Source organism: Lutra lutra, chromosome 7 (assembly GCF_902655055.1).
Source record: "Lutra lutra chromosome 7, mLutLut1.2, whole genome shotgun sequence".
Classification (NCBI taxonomy): domain Eukaryota; kingdom Metazoa; phylum Chordata; class Mammalia; order Carnivora; family Mustelidae; genus Lutra; species Lutra lutra.
The window spans coordinates 86,688,986-86,710,574 of record NC_062284.1 but is presented as its reverse complement, the minus strand read 5'-3'; the positions used below and the strand labels follow the sequence as shown (position 1 = coordinate 86,710,574).

Here is a 21,589-nt window from a genome sequence, read left to right as displayed (position 1 = left end):
GGAAGCAGACTCCCGGCTGAGCAGAGAGCCCGATGTGGGGCTTGATCCCAGGACCCCGAGATCATGACCTGAGCCGAAGGCAGAGGCTTTAACCCACTGAGCCACCCAGGCGCCCCTATTTAGCCATTCTAATAGGTATGACATGGTATCTTACTGTGGTTTTAATGGATGTATAAATTTTAGAAGAGAAATTCAATTTTTAGAAGTTTTAAAAACAATAAAAATTTTAAAAAACCAATACAATTAAAGCACAAGCTTTTTGGTCAAATATTATGCTTTGGTAACCCTGAAAGTGAGTCTAGGGATATGAATTTAAATGTTCATCCTGTTTTTCAAGTACTCTGCTTCTAGAAATCTGTTTTGAAGAAATACCGTACAGTCTTTAAACATTTAATTCCTATGTATCCTTTCCCAGAAAACTATTAGAAAGTATTCTCCATCAGAATGAAAGAGCATGACAAGCAGGAGAAAAATGAGATACAGGAAGCAGGTAATCCAACATAGAAGAAACTAAAGGAAGCCACAGAATTACATTGAAGGTAGGTTCCAAGACCAGTAATGTCTTATAGGACAATCAGTTCAGATCGTCAAAAAAAAAAAAAAAAAGTAATAGCTTTAGGTCATCTGAAACATTGAATGTATTAACAAGATATTTATATCTAGTAAAGAATGTGTGGGTGTAATAGTGATACATAACATACAAAGAAATCCAGACTATAATTCTGAGGAAGACAAAATATTGAAAAAGAAAGGAACTGTGAAGGGTGTGAAGGATGAAATATTTTATCCTACTTGGAGGCTAACAAATTCGTCTGCCAGTTTCACGTATGCTGGCAGAAGGCAAGAATTCCATATCCCAAAGAACTTTACTTAGACAACACTTAAGCTTCATGTTTGTATTGGTGGTCTTTGCTTCCCAATTCCCATGGGGGCAATGTGGAAAGGAACAGTTGGATACTGCACACAAAGTGGGACTGCATTACAGCTGAAGAAATCCAAACTCAGGGAAGCCAAAGTTTTTATAATAAACTGCAAGCAAACTTACATAACCTCTGCTTCAGAGGGAGACTTTGTTTTTATTATATTGGACAGTAAACAAATCTGCCTCTGCTACAGAAGGAGACACTATCTCTATCTTCCAAGACTGTTTGCTAAGCAAATATCCTCCAGAACATATTTTAGAACTGCACCTCTGCTCACAAAACATGAAGAAACACAAAAAGCCCATGGGAGAACTGTCATTTAGACAGTTCTAAACTGTAATTTAGAGGATTACAACCAGCATTAGGTTTCAAAAAAAAAAGTTAAACATAATTTAAAATGTCTGAATACAAATATGTTGATAGAGTATGTATTATTTCCTTACATTTTATTTTGCTTCAGTTTGATAGCTGTATGTTTGCGTATTATCTGGGTCATGACATCAAATATAATTCTTGCTGAGATGTCTGAAGAATACTATATGGTCAGTTATGAATATTATAATAATGTAAATCCTAGGCACTAATCTAACAGAAAGTTAAACCTTCATCTGCACAGGAGGGAGTTAATTAATAATAATAATAATAAATGAAAATAACTATAAGCTTTCCACTTAGAAATAACAGTAAAGATACAGAATAAGTAGCTGAAAGAGTTGAAAGTGATTTTTTTTCCTGTGGAACAGAAATCAGGAAAGTAATGAAAGACTGCCTTATTTTTTATTAGAAGACTTATAGAATCATTTGGGATTTTTTTAAAGGGTGGTGGGGCAGGGAAAAGGGCAGAGAGAGGACAGAATCTTCAACAGGCTCCATACCCGACGCAGGGCTGGATCTCACGAGTCTGAGGTCATGACCTGAACTGAAATTAAGAGTCAGATGCTTAATTGACTGAGCCACCCAGGTACAACCTAGAATCATCTGGCTTTTAAAACTATCTGCTTTACTGAGGCACCTGGGTGGCTCAGTTGGTTAAATGTATGCCTTCAGCTCAGGTGATGATCCCAGGGTCCTAGGGTCGGGCTCCCTGCTCAGCAAGGAGCCTGCTTCTCCCTCTTCCTCTGCCCCTCCACCTGCTTGTGGTCACTCTCTCTCTCTGTCAAATATATAAAATCTTAAAAAAAAAATAACAAAACTATTCACTTTACTGAAAATAAAAATCTGAAAAGTAGTTTGCTAAATATGATTAAATATGAAAATATACAGAACATTTAAAATATATGAAAATATTCTTCACGGTGATGTTCTGAAGAATGCAAAGCACAAGCAACCTAAATATTCAATATTAAGGGAAGAGTTAAAATTCTGATGCATCTGTGCACTGCAAATTATGTAGTACATTAAGGTGAGATTTATAGAGTGAGTGTACTGGAAAATGCATATGAAGTGGTAAGTAGGGGAAGCCAGATACTAAGTTGTATGTGTGGTATTCATTCACTTAAGAGATATTTATTCAGTGGCTACTATGTGTACTTGTAGGGGATCCAATCAGAGGAGGTTTTCAGCTGCTATGCATGGGAACAGCCATGCAAATTGTTGACAGTTGGCATCTTATATAGCTGATCAGTATCTCTGATTTACACTCAAATATTTTTTACATCATCAATAGATACAGAGGTGTACAATGTAAACAAAAATCCTTGATCGTGGAACAGTCATTTCTATTGAGAAAATGCCAAATAAATGTAATAAGTAAAATGTATACTTTCTTGGAAGATAAGTACTCTGGAGTAAAAGCAGGGAAGGGGACAGAGAAAATGCTTGTGAAGACCTCACTGAAAGGAGGCATTTGAATGGACTTGAAAGAGTTAAAAAGTAAGCCATGTGAACATTTGGAGTTGCGGGGGGGGCGAGCAATGCTTGGGAATGGGAACAGCAAGTACAAAGGCCTTCAGATGCAAGCACGCCTGGTATATCTGTGGGACAGCAAGAGAGTAGTGTGACTGAAGTGCAGGTGGTGCCAAGGAGGAGGGTCAAATCAAGAGGTCTTATAGGTTTATCCTGAGTGAAATGGCAGGCCACTTAAAGGTTCTTAGCAGGGGAGCAATGTAATCTACTTTATATTTTAATAGGATGGTCCTTGAGGCTGTGTTCAGAATAGAGGAGGTAAGGATGGAAATAAGAAATCACTAGTAGGCTTTGCAATAATCCAGACAAGAGATGATGGAGGCCTGAAAGACAGGAGTAGCAGTCCTGGGAAGTGACTGATTCTTGATATGTACCAAAAGGAGAGATAAGAGAATTTGTTTACTGATGGAATAGGGTGTGTGTGTGAGAGAGAGAAATCAAGGCTAACTCCAGGATCTTGGCCTAAGCCACCGTTAAGGTGGAGAAGCTCTTTTCAGATAGAGCCTACAGAATGAGCAGGTTTTCAGGGTAAGATCATGAGTTTGGTTTTGGCCATATTAAACTGTGGTGTTTCCATACATCCAAGCTGTGATAGGCAGCCTTTAACATGGCATCTAACAATCCTCGCCTCCTGGTGTCCATGTCCTCGTGGAGTTCCTCTCCTTGCGCATGAGGTGGATTAATGACTCACTTTTTTAAAAATGACTTTTTATTTTGAAATAACTATAAACTCAAAGGAAGTTAAAGAAAAATAGACATATGCACAGATCCCGTGCACCCTGTATCTGACCTCCTCTGACGGTTATCATCTTGCATAATAAGAGTATAATACTTAAACCAGGAAACTCACACTGCAGTACAGCCCATGCAGCTTATTTAGACTTCACTAGCCTCACATGCACCTGTGTGTGTGTGTGTGTGTGTGTGTAATTCTATGCAATTTTATCACATGCAGATGTAACCACCACCACAAGCAAAGACACAGAACTGTTCCAACACTACAGGATCCATTGTGCCACCCCCGCTTTGTAGCCACACTGCTTTGTCCTGATATAGTTTTTTTTTTTTAATTTTATTTATTTTTATTTGACAGACAGAGATCACAAGTAGGCAGAGAGAGAGGAGGAAGCAGGCTCTCTGCTAAGTAGAGAGCCCGATATGGGGCTCAATCCCAGGACTCTGGGATCATGACCCGAGCTGAAGGCAGAGGCTTTAACCCACTGAGCCACCCAGGCGCCCCATGTCCTGGTATAATTTTTAATGATATTTCTTTTATTCTAAAAGATGTCTTCAGTTAAAGATAAATTATATTGGTCATCCTACCTAAGACCATACTAGCTAAAAATGGACTGCTCTTTCCTTAATGCAGACACTATGTGGGCCTGGATTCATATTCCATAGATATAGATATATAGAGAGAGATATATAAACGTATACATATATACAACACTACAAATTTATAAAATCGCAATTTCTAATTTAAATGACTCTGAATGTTACTTAACCTCCTTGTTTTAAAGATGTAAATTAATTTAAAAAGATCATACAGTTGGTTCGTGGTACAGCAAAGACAAAAAAACAGGTGTCTGACATCTACACAAATGTTCTTTCTACTATCACACCATTTGGAATGATGTATCCTACTTTATAGATTGTCCATACATCTTCTCAATTATACAATATATTTGCTCTCATTATCTTAAAAATGTAGAGATCAATGCTCAGACTTTCGCTATGCTATATAGCTAGTAAATGGGGAAATTTGGGATATTAAATTCAGGATCTATGACTGCAGTTTCCACCAGAAAATAATCTAAAATCGTACCTCACAGATAGTTGAAAGCTAGTATCACCTGGGCATATCAAAGATAGTCCATTAGCATGGCCAATATAGGCACACAACTAATAACTCATCACAGTATTTGATTTCACTGTAAGAAATTATATTATTATTTACTATCAAATGTAATTAATAGTGCTTGCTATTTACTCAGTCCTTAAAAGAGCTTATCCTGCAGTGAACTCTAAATAGCAAAGAAAAAAAAAAGGCATAAACAAAAATCTCTCCTATCGATATTTTTAAGCCAATAGTGAAAGACTAGAATTCCTGACACTGGATTATTCAATTCATGAATGAAGAAATTTTAGCAAAAGACAGAAACCTTTCTAGAGAGTTTTAATTGGGCCCAGTTAGTGACTATGAAGGTATTATTCCAGAATAATTTCATATTCTCTATGTCTTGAACTTAGTAAATACTTAATAAATATGTTGACTTCAACTATGATACATTAAAACTAATTTCCAATTTCAAAAACTTATTATGTAATGAGTTCAACAATGCGCTAAATTCCAAGAGAAAAGCAACCTGAAAAGGCTGTAATCCCTATGCTCAAGAAGTTTTTGATTTATCCATTTATTTATTTATTTATTTATTTATTTATTTTGAGAGACAGGGTGAGAGTGAGAGTGAGAGAGAGAACATGAGCGGGGAGGGAGGGAGAGGGAGAAGCAGACTCACCTGCTGAGCAAGGAGCTTGATCCCAGGACCCTGGAATCCTGACCTGAGCTGAAAAGCAGATGCTTAACAGACTGAGCCACTCAGGCACCCTGAAATTTTTGATTTAGAGATGGCACATAAGCAGTCAACTGATACTAGAGACAGAATTAAATAAAAGTCATAAAAGAAGTAAAGACTAGAGGAAATTAAAGAACCTGACACATTAGGAAGTAGTGGGAAGATGGTTAGGGTTTATTAAGACTATAAAGAGAGAAATAGTGAAAAAAAAAGTAAAGTAAAACAAAGAAAACAGAAGTAAAAAAACAGGCTAAAATTATAGGGTGGAGTCTTAAATTCTTAAGTCTTTTATTAGGAGGTTTGGATTATACTCTGCACATGACAGAAAGCAACTGAAGTTTGTTTTTTTTTTTTATCTGACCATTATTTCACTCTTGCTCTTGACAATTTCTCTCTGCATATTTAAGGAATTATTCCTATTGTTGCTTTCAGAGTATTTAAGAAATTATTCCATTATTACTATTAAGAAGTTAGTGAGTCTAAATGCCATTCCTTTGTTAAATATGTCTTTTCTAATGATTGTTCTTAAGAGCTTTAACTTCAATGTTCTGCAGTTTCTCCTAATTTGTCATAGTTGGAATTCATCTGGTATCCCTAGATCTAAGGCTTTTGTCACTTGACAATTCTGGAAGATGCTCAGTCATGATTTCTCTGTATATTGTCTTTTCCCTGTTCCCGATATCATCTACTCTAGAATTCTAAACCATTTATTTTAGATCTTTTCACTCTATCATTTGTGTCCTTTAACATCTATTTTATAAGTCTCATTTCTTCATCTTTCTGGCTTCCATTTCCATAGTTGGTTCAGATCCATCTTCCAGTTCACTAATAGTTTCTTACATTGAATGTAATCTGCTGTTAAACCTATCTGCTGTTCAATTTTAATTATTTTATTAATTTCTACAAATTCAATCTCATTAGTTTTCCCAAATTCACTTGATCATTTTTGGTCATTTTCCTTGCTGCTATTTTCAAGGATCTATTTTTAAAGATATTACTTAAATAGTTGCATTATATTCTATGACAAATAATTAAAAAACTTGAACTATTTGTGGTTGAAGTCTATGATTCTGCTGCCTATGTTTTCACTAACTTTCACTAGACGTCCTTTTTCCTTCTATGTGTTTTTTGATAGCTCTAGGTCTTTGAAATTTTATCTATAAGAAATATTAGAGGGTAAATGGAAGGTAATTTGTTTTGGTTTGTTGTCTGTGGGCCCCTCCAGGGTAGGACTACTTTAATTAAATCCTCAGCTTTTAGAACTACACAAATATCAAGAATTCAGGTAATCTGTGTGGTTCTAAACCTGCCTGCCTGAAAGCTGGCCAAGGAAGACAGATGAATTCTTAGCGATTTCACTCCCTTCACAGTCAAGAAAGTCAAAATCCTTTGTTACCTTATTTTGTAGGAATGGCTTGACTCTTGTTCATCTGAACACTAATGGTGTGGCCATTAAGGTACCAGCTCCAAGAAAGGCTATCTTATTACACTCTCTGGCTTAAACAGGCTCCAGGCTCTGTCTCTCTTTGTCTTGCCCTTGAAACCATTAAAATGGAAAATTCACCAAGGTTTGACAAATGCTCTCAGGGTGAAAAAAAACTTCAGGTAATCACTTACTTCTCATGTTCCCCTACCCCCACCCTACCCCCATGTCTACTTTGTTTTAGGCCTTTGTAAATTCCTTATCTTCCTGCCTTCTCTATAATGTTGTTGTAAAATATACTTAAATTGTAAATTTTAGCCATCCTTTTTCTTTTTTTTTTTTATCAGAAGGATCATTCAGGATATCTCTATTTTCTCAGACTGTTGAAAATGCAAGACAGTGAAAGTTTTTGAGTAGCAAAATATCACTTGTGTTTTAGAATGATAGCAAATGAAAGTGACAACTGGTTAGAGAGGTAAGAAACTGAGGACAGAGAGGCTAGGAGGGAAGAGATATACTTCAGAAACATTATGTGTTTGGTTCTAGACCTCTGCAATAAAGCGAATATTGCAATAGAGCAACTCAAGTGAATTTTTTTTTATCTCCCAGTGCATATAAAAGTTATGTTTAACTATACTATAGTCTATTAAGTGTGCAATAGCATTACGTCTAAAAAGACAAAATGTACATACATACCTTAATTAAAAAATACCTTGTTAAAAAATGATAACCATTATCTGAGCTTTCAGTGAGCTGTAATCACTGATCACAGATCACCATAACAAATATAACACTAATGAAAAAGTGAAATATTGCACAATAGTTACCAAAATGTGACTCAGAGACACAAAGTGAGCAAATGCTGCTGAAAAAATGGCTCTGATAGACTTGCTTGGCACAGGGTTGCCACAAACCTTCAATTTGCAGAAAATGTATTATATGTTAAGTGCAATAAAGTAAAGCACAATAAAATGAGCTATACCTGTACTATTATCGTCTAGATCATGAACCCGACATAGGGTAAAGGTAAGATAATAAAAATAGGAGGGAAAATAGAAGAGGAATCATTGTTACAGAATTGAAAATACTGAAAGTTCCACTGATTTATGGTGGCTGACAGCTTAAAAAGAGTAAGAAAATTATGTCAACTGCATTGGTCTACATGTCTAAGGAGCATGATTATTAAATAATTATTAATCTATTATCATTGATTAGTAGATATTAACTGACCAATTTGGAAGTAAATAATGGAAAACTATTAAGAGAAATTTAAAATATAGGGTATGTCTATCACCAGAAAAAGAAATCAGGGCATGGGTGCTTAATGTTCTCCAAGTGGCTCATTGGCTAAGGGGCTCAACTGATGTTAATGGCCAGCTTCCCTTGGCATTTTCTTCATGGTTATAAAATGGCTGCTGCACTTCCCGGCAGCAAGGAAGTGTTCAAGGTAATAAGAAGAAAAGGAATGGTGCCTGCTACACCCATCCTATGTGAGGAAAACAAAAACTTTTCCAGAAACACTCTAACTTCTCTCTCCCCTACTGCAGAATTCCTCTTATGCTACATTGGCAAAAAGAAAGGCTGAAAAAGTGTTTAACTTCTCCTGCTTCTGTAGTAAAGACAAACAAAGGAGAATATGATTGGGAATAAATGTTAAGTTATACAGTCAATAGTGTTAGTCTCAGGTCCTTACTTCTTTCCAGGGAGAAAAGGCTTAGGGAGTCAAATTAGGGATTTGTTTTCAAACTCATTGAGGTTAAGGAAACTTTAAGATATCTAAGTGGAAGGGCAGAAGAGGTAGTCATTAGGATATAAATAATAGGTGATGTAGGAATGGATGAAATTGGAACAAACAAGTCTACAACAAAAGAAACTCCAAAAGCTGATGAGAAAGTGCAACAACAAAAACTCACTCATTACTGGAAGGAATGAAAAATGATACAGCTACTTTGGAAGACAGTTTGGTAATTTCTTACAAAACTAAATATATTCTTATCATACAATCCAGCAACTGCAGTCCTTGGTATTTATCTAAATGAGCTGAAAAACTATGTCCAAAAAATTCTGCAACTGATGTTCATAGCAACTTATTCATATCTGCCAAAATCTGGAAGCAACCAAGATATCCTTCAGTAGGAGAGCAGATAAATAAACTGTACACCCAGAAAATGGAATACCAAACATTAAAACAGATGAGCTACAAAACCATCAAAAGGTATGGTAAAAGTTTAAATGAATACATACTGTATAATTCCAACTGCATGACATTCTGGAAAAGGCAAAACTATGGAAATAGTAAAAAGAATAATGACTGGCAGGTATTAGGAGGAGAGGAAATAAATAGGTAGAGCAAAGAGGATTTTTAGAGTGAAATTGTTGTGTATGATACTGTAACGGTAGACATGTGTCATGTACATTTGTCAGAATGCATAAAAGAATGTACAGGCTAAGAGTGACCCTTAATGTGAACTATGGACTGCGGGTTATACTGATACAGATTTGTGAACTGTAACAAATATACCACTCTGGGGTTGGGTGCTGGGGGCATGTTCACGTGTGAAGGCAGGAGGTCTGTGGGAACTCTGCACTCTGCTCAACTCTGCTCTGAATCTACAACTGCTCTAGTTTTGCTGTTGTTGTTGTTGTTGTTGTTGTTTAAAGAATAAAAATGGCCTAATCACATAACTTGGGAATAGGTAGAAAAGGAGGCACCATCTAAAGCTCAGCAATCAAAGAAAAAAATGATGAGGATATAGCAATAAAGAACTATAGGAAAGTTTTCAAAAGGGCAGGGCCAACAAAATGGAAGTGTGTTCTAGTTACATTGACAGGGATACTAAGTAGGAAAGATAAGAAGTTTCACAAGTTTAATCATCAGAGGTCACTTAAAATCTAAGAATGAATGGCATTCAATGGAATTAGAGTGGAGAAGCCAAACTGTAGGAAGTTAAAGATGTATGATAAAGAAGATAAATAAATAACACGAAAAAGGAAAAAAGGCAGTTTATGTGAAATTTCTTATTAAGTCTGATGTCTGTATATTTATGGTTAATGTAAATTTATTTAAAAACAGTCCAAAACTGTGTTCTTCAAGAAACCAATTTTTTAACCTAAATAAGTAAAATTTATTTATTTGTTTGTTTTTAAGATTTTATTTATTTATTTGACAGACAGAGATCACAAGTAGGCAGAGGGGCAGGCAGAGAGAGAGGAGGAAGCAGGCTCCCCGCTGAGCAGAAAGCCTTGATCCCAGGACCCTGAGATCATGACCTGAGATGAAGGCAGAGGCTTTTAACTCACTGAGCCACCAAGGCACCCCAGTAAAATTTATTTTAAATGAGACAATAAGCTCTTTTTTTTTTTTTCTTAAAGTAACTCTCAAGGTATAGACTAGTATCAGTATAAATTTAGCCCTTCATCCTATATGTACCATTGTGTTTTACTTCGTAGGGAAAACTGCAAACATTATAAAAGTAGGGGAAAATGCCACGATAGCAAATTTAGCTAGTATAATTCCATGCTACTTCAAAAATAATGTTACATGATCACCAAAAATCCAAATTTATGCTCAACCATAAAAATAATTTAGAGTTTCCAGGTAACTAGAATAATTAAAGATTTATTATTTGAACAGGACTATAATATTAAAAAGTATTTCCTTGTATGATAATCAGGTATTTGTCATAATCAATTGGAAAGTTCTATATAATATATGATCATTAGCTTGGATTTTTCTCAAACATTTCTTTTTTTTTTTAAAGATTTTATTTATTTGTCAGAGAGAGCGAGGGAGAGAGAGCGAGCACAGGCAGACAGAATGGCAGGCAGAGGCAGAGGGAGAAGAGCAGGTTCCCTGACGAGCAAGGAGCCCGATGCGGGACTCGATCCCAGGACGCTGGGATCATGACCTGAGCCGAAGGCAGCTGCTCAACCAACTGAGCCACCCAGGCGTCCCCCAAACATTTCTTTTATGAAATGTTTCCTTTATGAATTTCAGCATTATACAATTAAATAAAGCATTAATTTTTTCAGCTCTTATCCTAGTCAAATTTACCTTTTACTGATATCAATAACAGTATTATTCATAATAAAATACTAGAAATATTATTGACTGACTGAAAGCTCCTAGAGACAGTGACTCTTTTTAAAATTTCTTCCTAAAGCTTATTTAGATACTAACTAAATATCGAATGAGTTAGCAAAAAAAGATACTTATAAGTGGACTGTAAAAGAGAGGCATACTGCTGAGAAAGGAGACGAAAAGATTCATCAGATAGCTTGGTAATAAACTTACTATTCAGAACTTATAAGGCAACTTGAAAATACCAGTGTGCAATAACAGAAGCACCAAATAAAGAACATTATCTCTGGAAGGTAAGAATAATTTTTTAAAAAAATGATTGAGAATAAAGCAGATATAAATATGTAATAAATTCAAGGTTTCTCATGAGAAAGTATAGCGTATACTTTCTCATGAGAAAGTATAGTATTTAGTTAAATAACTAAAAAATGATACAAAGCCAGTGTAATACAAGACAGACATTGTTAAAGAGCCAAAATGAATACTAAAGCTTTAAAACAATTAAATTGATGAGTTTTTAAAAATTCTTCCTCCCATCCTTACTCTACAAAAAGCTTAAGTTGGCTAGTGAATGGATGAAGTTATGAAAGATTTAAAGACAACAGGAAAATCTGACACTTTTGCAGAAAAAGGTGAGATACTAGAAAAGATTTTAAGACAGTATATTTGTCAGGAGTAAAAATTTAGCTTTTCTTATATATTGTCTTATATAGTCTATAGTTTATAGAGATTTCTATTTTATAGGGATTTTGTTTGGTTTGGTTTTGAACTTCCTGGTTTTTCTGGTCTACACCTAACCTTCTAATTTTAATAACCTCGTAGAAATGTGCATTTCTTTCTCTCCATAAATAGCAGGTGCCATTTAATTCAATGTAACACAAATACACAACAAAGAAAGTGAGAATAAGGAGTGTGGTATTATCATGTACTTAACAAACTAGAATTTTAATTCTAGGTCTGTTTTATATGGAAATAGCCATGTCACATACAGCAAATGAAATCTGTCCCCTGATGCTGATAATAAATTGGCACTATTAGTGGAAGCTGCCTTTAAAATAAAGTTACTTTTGATCTGCAAGTATACCTTTGAAAAAAATTATACTAGATTTTAATCATATCATGGTAAATTCCTAGCAGTAATTAAAAAGTGATCAAGAACCTACATTTCCTTTCCTTCCAATTTATTGTTCTAGTCTATAAATCTGAGAGAAAAGAAGAGAAAGCGCATTGGACAACGATGATAAAGTTACTATACCTTCCTAACTATTCACTGAGAATTTCAAAATGAAGCTAAATACATTTGTAGAAAAATCTGATTTCAACCAAACTTCACACTTTTTGGATAGATGAAAAATATTTTCCACTTCAAAATGTCACCATTATTCTAAATTTTGGTGGGTAATTCTGGTTTAGTGAGTTACACTGCTAATGTCATAATATTCTCCTGTAATTTGTAGCAAAAACGGATTTAAGACAACAAAGTACAATACAATATTCTTGATAGCACATTATTTCTTACTGCACAATCACAACAGTGATGAATCTTTTCTGTTTCCTGTGGATATGGCTTTGTTTTTATTTTTAATTAGTTATTGAGAAAGTAAGCACCTTGAGGGCAGGAACCACTACTATGCCACAGGTGCTATGCTAGGAACTGGGACAGAGACAAAGAAGTAGAATAGAAAGTCATAAGTACCATAAGAAAAAATATGTAATTAGTAGAATCAATTCTTTTTCGTGATTATTGGATCTCTGTTACAATGAAACAAATCTCTTGTCATGAAACACACACTTCACTTGTTTCAAGTTCTACCAGACTATATTTTCTTACTTTTCTTGTAATAGGTAACATTTTAAGAACTGTTTCAATTCCCAAACATATTCACATACCCTTCAGGGACTGTCAGTTCTGTGGGTTAATAATATCACAAGATTAGTGTAATAAATATTGATGCAAAGAAAGGATCATGGTTTAATTTTTTTCCCTTTTAGTGTGGCCACTTTTTACTAACTACAAGAGTATGGGACATCATAAAATCGGCAACAGAATGAACACATACCCAAAGTATTAATATAGCACCACTCAAAATTCAGAAAATATGTTGTTTTCATGTACACATACACGAAATAAAATAATACCATAACAGAAGGGTGCTGTATCTGTGTTTAAAGAAGGGGTTGTTGGCAAACACCACAGCTCACTTCTGCTGAAATGTACACAACTGATATATGCAGCACAGAAAGCTGGCACCAAGGGCTTACAACCTTAATTTGCCTGTAAGAAGGAATGGAGATTTACCTTCAGAGCACGTTCTTGATTGTTTTCAGCAGTCAGATGTCTCATGTTGTTTGCTGAAGTCTGGTTCTGCTCTTTCAGATGATGAAGCTCCTGCTCTAGCCGTTTGCACTGCCACAGGGGAAGAATCCCATTAAGTAAAGGAGTTATAGCATTTTTTTTTTTTCAAACAAGCCACATGAATTAATGTAAATAATACCACTGCATTCTCTAAAAGACAAGGTATCTTCTGCAACAAGAATAGTAAGTTAAAAGTAACGATGATTATGAACATAGGTTTATGGTAGTCTGATAATTCAACTGCAATTCCGTTTGTCTTTTATTAATCTAAATATTACTATAAAATTAGAAAAATTCTTATTATTTCATAAAATTAAGGTCAACCTACATTGAAAAATATTTTCTTCACTGATCAAATGGTTTTTATCGTATATCTTGGCTGAATAAACCATGTTTCTAAAAAGCAAATGGGTTCTACATAAACCACATTATGGTATTCCGTGATGAATTTTATGAAGTTTTTAAAAATAACAATTATCATAATATATACAGTAAGAGGTTTTTCAGATTTTTAGAAACATCCAAAAGAATAATTGTGTACAGAAAAAAGTCTTGACTATAGAATGTTACAAGGTTTGGAAACAACTAAGGAAACAAGTGTTTTTAATTTCTATTTTGACTAAACCTTGTTTTTAACTAAAACAAGTTATAACAAACATGAAATGACATTTTGACTTACTGGGAGCACATGAAAATATAATTTTAAAAATTTTAAATAAAAGCATAAATGGGCAACTACGTTGAAAAAATAATTGAAATGCCATGCCATTTGAATACAAGATCTTCATAAAAATACAACAAATATTTTATACAATAATTGTATAGGATATAAAGTGATGTGTTGTAAGTCAGACCTACATGAAGATATTTGGGGGATTAGCTAGGAATATAGTACTAAACCCATCTTTCAGGAAAAAGTTAAAAATCACTCCTTAAGTCATCTATTTCTAAATTAGAATATTTAAGGACTGCCTGGCCAGCTCAGTTCGATGGAGTATGTAACTCTTGATTTTGGGATCATGAGTTTGAGCCCCATATTGGATGCAGAGATTATTAAAAAGAAAAAAACAAAAAAACAAAACAAAACAAAAAAAAAACCCACCTAAAAATTAGGATATTTAAGTACAGCCAATAAGTAAATATACATACTGATTCAGGACCTAGATAAAATTTTAGATGATTTGAAAAATGGCTAGTTGTCCTAATGAATTAAAAATCATTATTATGATACATTCGGGATACAGTCATAATCCGAATTGGCATCTGACATTGATTTCTTTTGCCTCTGACCTGTATAATATTCTTTAGTCTATATCAGTATTTCTCCTGCTTGAGTAAGATACAAATCCATTTAATAGAAAAGTTTACTAAACTGGTGATACTGACTTATACGATGATGTTTTAGAACTCTAACATGGAGTATACATGCCTGAATATGTAATTATAAAACCAAAATACATTTATAAATGAAGTAAAATAATCACAAAATGAAGACTTTAGAATATTAATTTAATTTAGCAGATAAAGTTTCATTGAAATTAAGTTCTGTAAATACAATACAGTATTAACTGATATGGTGGTAGACCATTTCAGGTTGGGTTGCCGTGTCTATTCCAACATGTGCTGTGTGAAAACTAAATTCAATTACCACATTTAAAAAAATTATTTGAGTGAAACCTTTGTCACATGACATCATCTGGCCCTTATTTGGAAGGGACACATGATTTACAAGTTAAACTCTATAGCTCCCTTTTTAGCCTGTAACAATTCAAATATTTGGTCACAAATGCAGCCAAAATACAAATGTGTTTTGTGAAGACATAAGTCATGAGGCATGAAAACAAATTAAGACATAGCAGTGAGCATCACAATCTAGTAGAAGTATTCTTTACTAGAATTATCCTCTACATTTTCATTAATTTTAATATGAAATTATTACATATTAAGTACTTAAATGGAATGACTAAATACGACCTATGATGTTACAAAGGTAGGGTAGATAATTTGGCTATGGGATAAAAGAATGTTTCATGGAGCAGATGACATCTGAGTTGGGCTTATTTGGGGAACATGATTTTATAAGGTGAAAGAGGAGAAACAGGAAGAATACAGGAGAAAATGCAGAAACATCAAGAGTCTATCTGGAGAAAGTGAGAAATCATGGTTATAAGTCATCTGACCATCTATTTTTTAGGTTCCTAAGTAAAAGAGAAACAACCCAAGGATAGAAACTTTTTTCCTACCTACATGATCCACAAAATATGAAATACTATAGCCAAACAGAGAAGTATGGCTTAAGAACAATAAAGCTATTTTTGAACCTGAGGACATTTAACCACATTGCATACTTGAGCTCAGTTTTCAAGGCCATGAAGTACAAGAGGGATAGAAAAATAAGGTCCAGGTACCACTCAAACTAGCAGGTGTCCTAAAGGGTTACACATTCAAGTGTTTAGTGATCCTACCTACTTTTATGAATGAAAAGAAACAAGACAAATGCTAGAGAAAATGTATGTCCTTAAATCAAGAAATATATAATTTGGGGGCACTTGGGTGGCTCAGTCGTTAAGTGTCTGCCTTCGGCTCAGGTCATAATCCCAAGGTCCTGGGATCGAGCCCCACATCGGGCTGCCTGCTCAGTGGGGAGCCTGCTTCTTCCTCTCCCACTCCCCCAGACTGTGTTCCCTCTCTTGCTGTGTCTCTCTCTGTCAAATAAATAAATAAAATCTTAAAAAAAAAAGAAATATATGATTTGTTCTATGGTTTTAGAGTTTCATTTTGAAGTAACATAATTAAAAGTAATACAATATTTTCCTTGGTCATATTCTGCCAAATATTAATATCCTCAAAAGTTCTAGTGAATAAATTGAGACCTAGGATGTTTCTGACATTTTTTATATTTTAAAAATTTTTTTATTTTTATTTTTTAAAAGATTTATTTATTTTACAGAGAGGGAGAGGGAGAGAAAGCATGGGGGGTTGGGGGGAGGGATGATAGGACAGGGAGACAAGCAGACTCCTCTCCCTGCCGTGTGGAGAGCCAGATGTGGCTTGATCCCAGACCCTGAGATCATGACCTAAACCAAAATCAAGAGTCAGATGCTTAATCAACTGAGCCACCCAGGTACCCCTTAAAAATTTTTTTAACACTCAAATTGAACTTAGGTAAATGCTATCTGTATACTGTTACAGAGTCCTTGAGAACTAGAATTCTTATCATATGAGACAAAAGATAAAGATGAAAGATAAAATAGGTTAAATAAAACACCTTTTAGTTCAGAATTTGAACTGGAAGCGTTAGTACAAGGATACAAAGAATTTTATCTTTAAAAAATGTGTGTTTATGTATTTCCTAGTTTTGCCCATTGAAAAGGGTAGAAATAACAGGAAACCCGAAGCAACGAGCACTCCCAGCACAATATCATGTGGGTCCAAGTACCATTTCTTACTAAAGATATAGGACTCTGGATATATGGTTGACTCCAGCTCTGGGACAATAAATGTACAAAATGATCCAAGAATACGTGTTCTTAGCTGAAGTTTTATATTTAAAAATCAGTGCACAGGGGGGCGCCTGGGTGGCTCAGTGGGTTAAAGCCTCTGCCTTGGGCTCAGGTCATGATCCCAGGGTCCTGGGATAGAGCCCTACATCCGGCTCTCTGCTCAGCGGGGAGCCTGCTTCCTCCTCTCTCTCTGCCTGCCTCTCTGCCTAGTTGTGATCTCTGTCAAATAAATAAATAAAATCTTAAAAAAAAATCAGTACAAAGGAACTATCAAAGAGACTCAGAAAGGACTCAGGAGACAACTTAAAAAGTCCCCCACCAGCTAAAGAGAAGAGAATATGATCCTATAAGGATAGTAACTGAAATACATTATAACACACATTATATGTTTAATTAGAGATCATAATGACAATAAAAATTTTTAAAAGCTAATAATATCACTGTTGGGGAATACTAGTAAGCCAAGAATTTATCTTCTATTTCTTATATAAATGTTACCACTAGGTAAACAAACAGTAGATAAGAATATCACTATACAAGTATTCAAGCTAATAAAAAAAAAGGGAATGTTAGAATACTGTAATTCTGAAATCATTCCTATACTGAGATCATTAATATAGCACTGAAACTGCTAGAAACATAGTTCTTTCACAAACCAACATGTATTCCCAGATAAAACACAAAACCTCCTGCAGTCTTGGTAATAAAAATTAATCTAAATCTGATCAAGCTATAGATCAAATTGCCATACGTATAGAATAGAGAGGAACATATTAAATGACACTAAGGAGATGCAATGAATAAACACAGTAACTCTACAAGAAAAATGACTCATTTTGTTTAAAAAACAAATTCCAAGGGGGTGTCAGGGTGGCTCAGTCAGTTAAGCATATAGATCTTGATCTCAGGATTGCGAGTTCAAGCCCTGTGTTGGGCTCCATGCTGGGCGAGGAGCCTACTTTAAAAAATAAATAAATAAAGTTTTAAAATTTAAGGGAAAAAAGAGATAGAAGGGGAATATATAAACTAAAAATAGTGTTAAGAATCAATTCAATCATCTGCAGTGTGTAGTTCCTATTTAATACAGATTCAAAATAAAGAGGAAAGTTACAGTATTTATAAGATCACTGGAATTTGAAAACTAATTGGATATTTCACAATATTCTTTATTTGTTAATATTTATGTGATAATGAAGTTATATTTTAAGCAACAGTTGATATCTCTTAGAAAGACACAATAAAATTTAGAGACAAAAAGGATATTATGTCTGCTAAAGTTCCTTCAAAACAACGTGAGAAGGAATAAATGAGTGGGGGATAGAAATAAAAAAGTACAAATATGTCAAGGGCTCAGAGATCTATGGCTACTAAGTTCACTAATAAGAAGAAAAGCATTACATTTTTCTCTACAAACAAAACTAACTCTACAATGCAAGTGAACAAAACATACAAAACATAAAAATTGATAGCAAATTTTTATAAATTCAATTTGGCCCATATTTAATATAAGACCTGTTTTCAGCAGTAATTTCCTCTTACTTGCTATTGTAAATTTTGAAGAAGCAGACAATACATTGCTATGATTGTTTTACTTTATGTGTACTTTCTGAAAGATTACCATGCCTTAAGTTTTTAACAAGAAGTTCTCTAATATTGTGTAAGTTTTTAACAGCTGTCATTTCTCCTGTGCAATCTGCGTTCAGTCACAGATCATCTTGATTGCACACAATCAAATGTCTTCCCCTCTGAATGCTATGCAATTCTTTCCTTGGCAGACAAAAAAATAATACCAGGCTCTTCCAGTCAAAACAGAAACTCTACTTTGGTGTCAATGTGAAGTATGTACTTTGAACTGCAGATGTTTAGAAGCACTTAGGATTATATAAATAAGTTTTTATTCTTCTTCATTTAGAAGAATCTTTAAAAATCACTTCATTTTAGCTTTAAAAACAGTAACTAGAATGCATTTCTCACACTGCAATAACTTGGAATAAAGAGTTTTCAAATTCAAAGAGTAACTTGTTTCTTCAAAGCTCTGGAAAAATATCAGTAACTTGGTTTAAATGAATATTTATATAATACTCAGGGGTTTATAAATACCAATGATTAAAAAAGAAAAACAATAATTATGTGAATGAGTCTCTAAAATCACATGTACTGTAGATGATGTGTACATATATACACAAATGCACACACATATAAAACATATAGAAAACATAGTTATTCAGCAAATATTCATTGAACACCCACTAGACAATATACCAGCACCCACCAGGCAACATGCCAGGAAATGACATGTTGCTACAGATTTATACATATAAAAATCTTAATTACATATACATATTTCAAAAACACCATAAGAAAGTAAATAACTAGGGATTTAATAACAAATACAGTAATTCATACTCTCTTTTTTTTAAGTAAGCTCCACACCCAGCGTGGAGCTCAACACGGGGCTTGAATTCACTGCCTTCAGATGGAGACCTGAGCAAAATTAACCCACTGAGACACCCAGGTGCCCTCAACTCATTTTGAACTACTGAATTATTCGAAAAAAGATTAAAGAAACATTTTAAGTCACAAAGTAAAAAGATTAGTAAAATGATGATTATTTTCAAAGGTATCAACACGCATGTAGGTATTTATTTAGTATGCTGTTATTAAAATATAATTTTTAAGAAAGGTTTTATTTATTTGACAGAGACACAGTGAGAGAGGGAACACAAATAGGGAGTGAGAGAGGGAGAAGCAGGCTTCCAGCTGAGCAGGGAGCCCTGTATGGGGCTCAATTCCAGGACCCTGGGATCATGACCTGAGCCGAAGGCAGATGCCCAATGACTGAGCTGCCCAGGTACCACTAAAATATAATTTTTGTAATATTGTTTATGAGTTGTATTCATAAAAAGCTATTCATTTGAAGAAATCATGGTTTGCATCTCTATATCAGAATAAAGATTAATACACATAATATTAATGATAGTCCCTCAACTCTTAGTGAAAATTTGTATGTGCCAGGCCTTGTCCTAAACACTTCATATGTGTTAATCAGCAAAACTTCATATGGACCCTATGAGTTAGATATTGTAATAATAGAATAGAAGGAAGTAGAAGCAGAGAGTAAAAATAACTTCTTCAAAGTCATGCAACTAATAAGGATTCAATGTCATGCAGTGTAATTCAGTTTCTCACAAAAATGTGTAACATGCACACATATGTCCCTAGCAAAAGGACTACAGAAAAAGTTAAAGATGATGACATTTTAAAATTGAACATTGAACAATTAGGGATACAGATAATTTTTAAAGTAGTACATAGATCTGACATAAGAAAATATTCAACATAGATCAGAATGGAATATGGACTAGCCAGTATGTAGAATTATTATCTTTTTTAAAAAAATACTTTATTTATTTATTTGACAGAAAGAGAGAGAGAGAGATCACAAGCAGGCAGAGAGGCAGGCAGTGAGAGAGGGGGAAGCATTATCCCCACTGAACAGAAAGCCCGATGCGGGGCTTGATCCCAGGACCCTGAGATCATGACCCGAGCCAAAGGCAGAGGCTTAACCCACTGAGCCACCCAGGCGCCCCTAGAATTATTATCTTTTAACACAATTCATTCATACTCAATGAGTGCATGTGTTTTCAGGTTGCATCTCAGAGCTAATAAATATTTCAGAGAGCTATTTCTAGAATACATCTCTGATTGATCACACTAACTCCTACCTAACATTTTGGTATCCTTTATTGGGTCTCCCATTACTTCCAGAATTAAAACCAAGTTTTGGAAAATAACAGCAGAATTTCATGGCCCAGATTCATTTCATATTTTCTCATTCCTCACCAACTGCATACTTTGGTCTAATTTGGACATGCTAAATTCTCCATCTGATTGGCACTGTCCCTCACATCCACTTATGATCCTGGGGCAAACCTAACACCTTGTTTATTGAAGCTATCTAATGCATGTTTATTAAATAAATAATGTGAATTGCATTTAAAGAATTCTTATTTTTTCATATTAATTTCCTTTCAAAATTAAAGGCAATTGCACTAAACAATATTTAGGCAATCAGATACCTACAAGCATAAATGCAGCATAAAAATATCTGAAAAAACCCGAAAAAAGTATATAGAACTAAAAGTAACTAATTTCTAAAGTATAGAGATAAGAAAAGTAGCATTATTTGTGTTTCCTAAGATGAAAAATTATAAATATAAGCAATGACTATTTAAAGATATGCCTTTCAACTACCTCCCAATTAAGAAGCATAAAGTCAACATCTTTAAAAGTTTGGGATACAGCAGCACTATGGTAATGCAGGTCGGGCCATAATAAGGAAAGAATAGTAGTAAGACACCAAGATGCTAGATAGGAAAACAGGGTCAAAAAACCAGAGGAAAGAAGACAGGGTTTTATCTTAGACGAAATTTATATAGAGCAAAATGCACAGATTTCAAGGGAATAGTTCATTTATTTTTAGACAGATTCATAAATCTAGACAAATTTCAGCTAATCTACATTGAGAGCCATAAACTACTATTGTTTTGTTTTGAAATACCATGGATCATTTCACCTATTCTTTAACTTCATAAAAAACAATGGAACTTTTAAGTCGGTAACCTTTTGTTTGACTTATTTCAATCAACTATATATTGTTAATTCATATATGTTTGTATGCCTCAATAGTTCATTCTTTTCTTGCAAAACAGTATTCCATTTATGAATATACTATAATCTATTTTCCTGTTAGTGAAATGGTACTTGAGTTGTTTTCAGTATTTGGATATTTTGAATGAGCTCCTATAAACATTCCTCTAAA

At 34.3% G+C, this 21,589-nt stretch overlaps 1 protein-coding gene across 11 annotated transcripts in view; it reads right to left on the bottom strand.

The window, feature by feature from the left end:
• The window catches only part of MIPOL1 (mirror-image polydactyly 1), a 339,430-nt gene that overhangs the window by 175,567 nt on the left and 142,274 nt on the right, over positions 1–21,589 (bottom strand). For all 11 annotated transcript variants that reach the window (XM_047736318.1, XM_047736322.1, XM_047736315.1 and 8 more), the window contains one exon: positions 13,208–13,315. In XM_047736318.1, the coding sequence (XP_047592274.1) occupies positions 13,208–13,315 (108 nt within the window). The remainder of the gene's footprint in view (positions 1–13,207; positions 13,316–21,589) is intronic.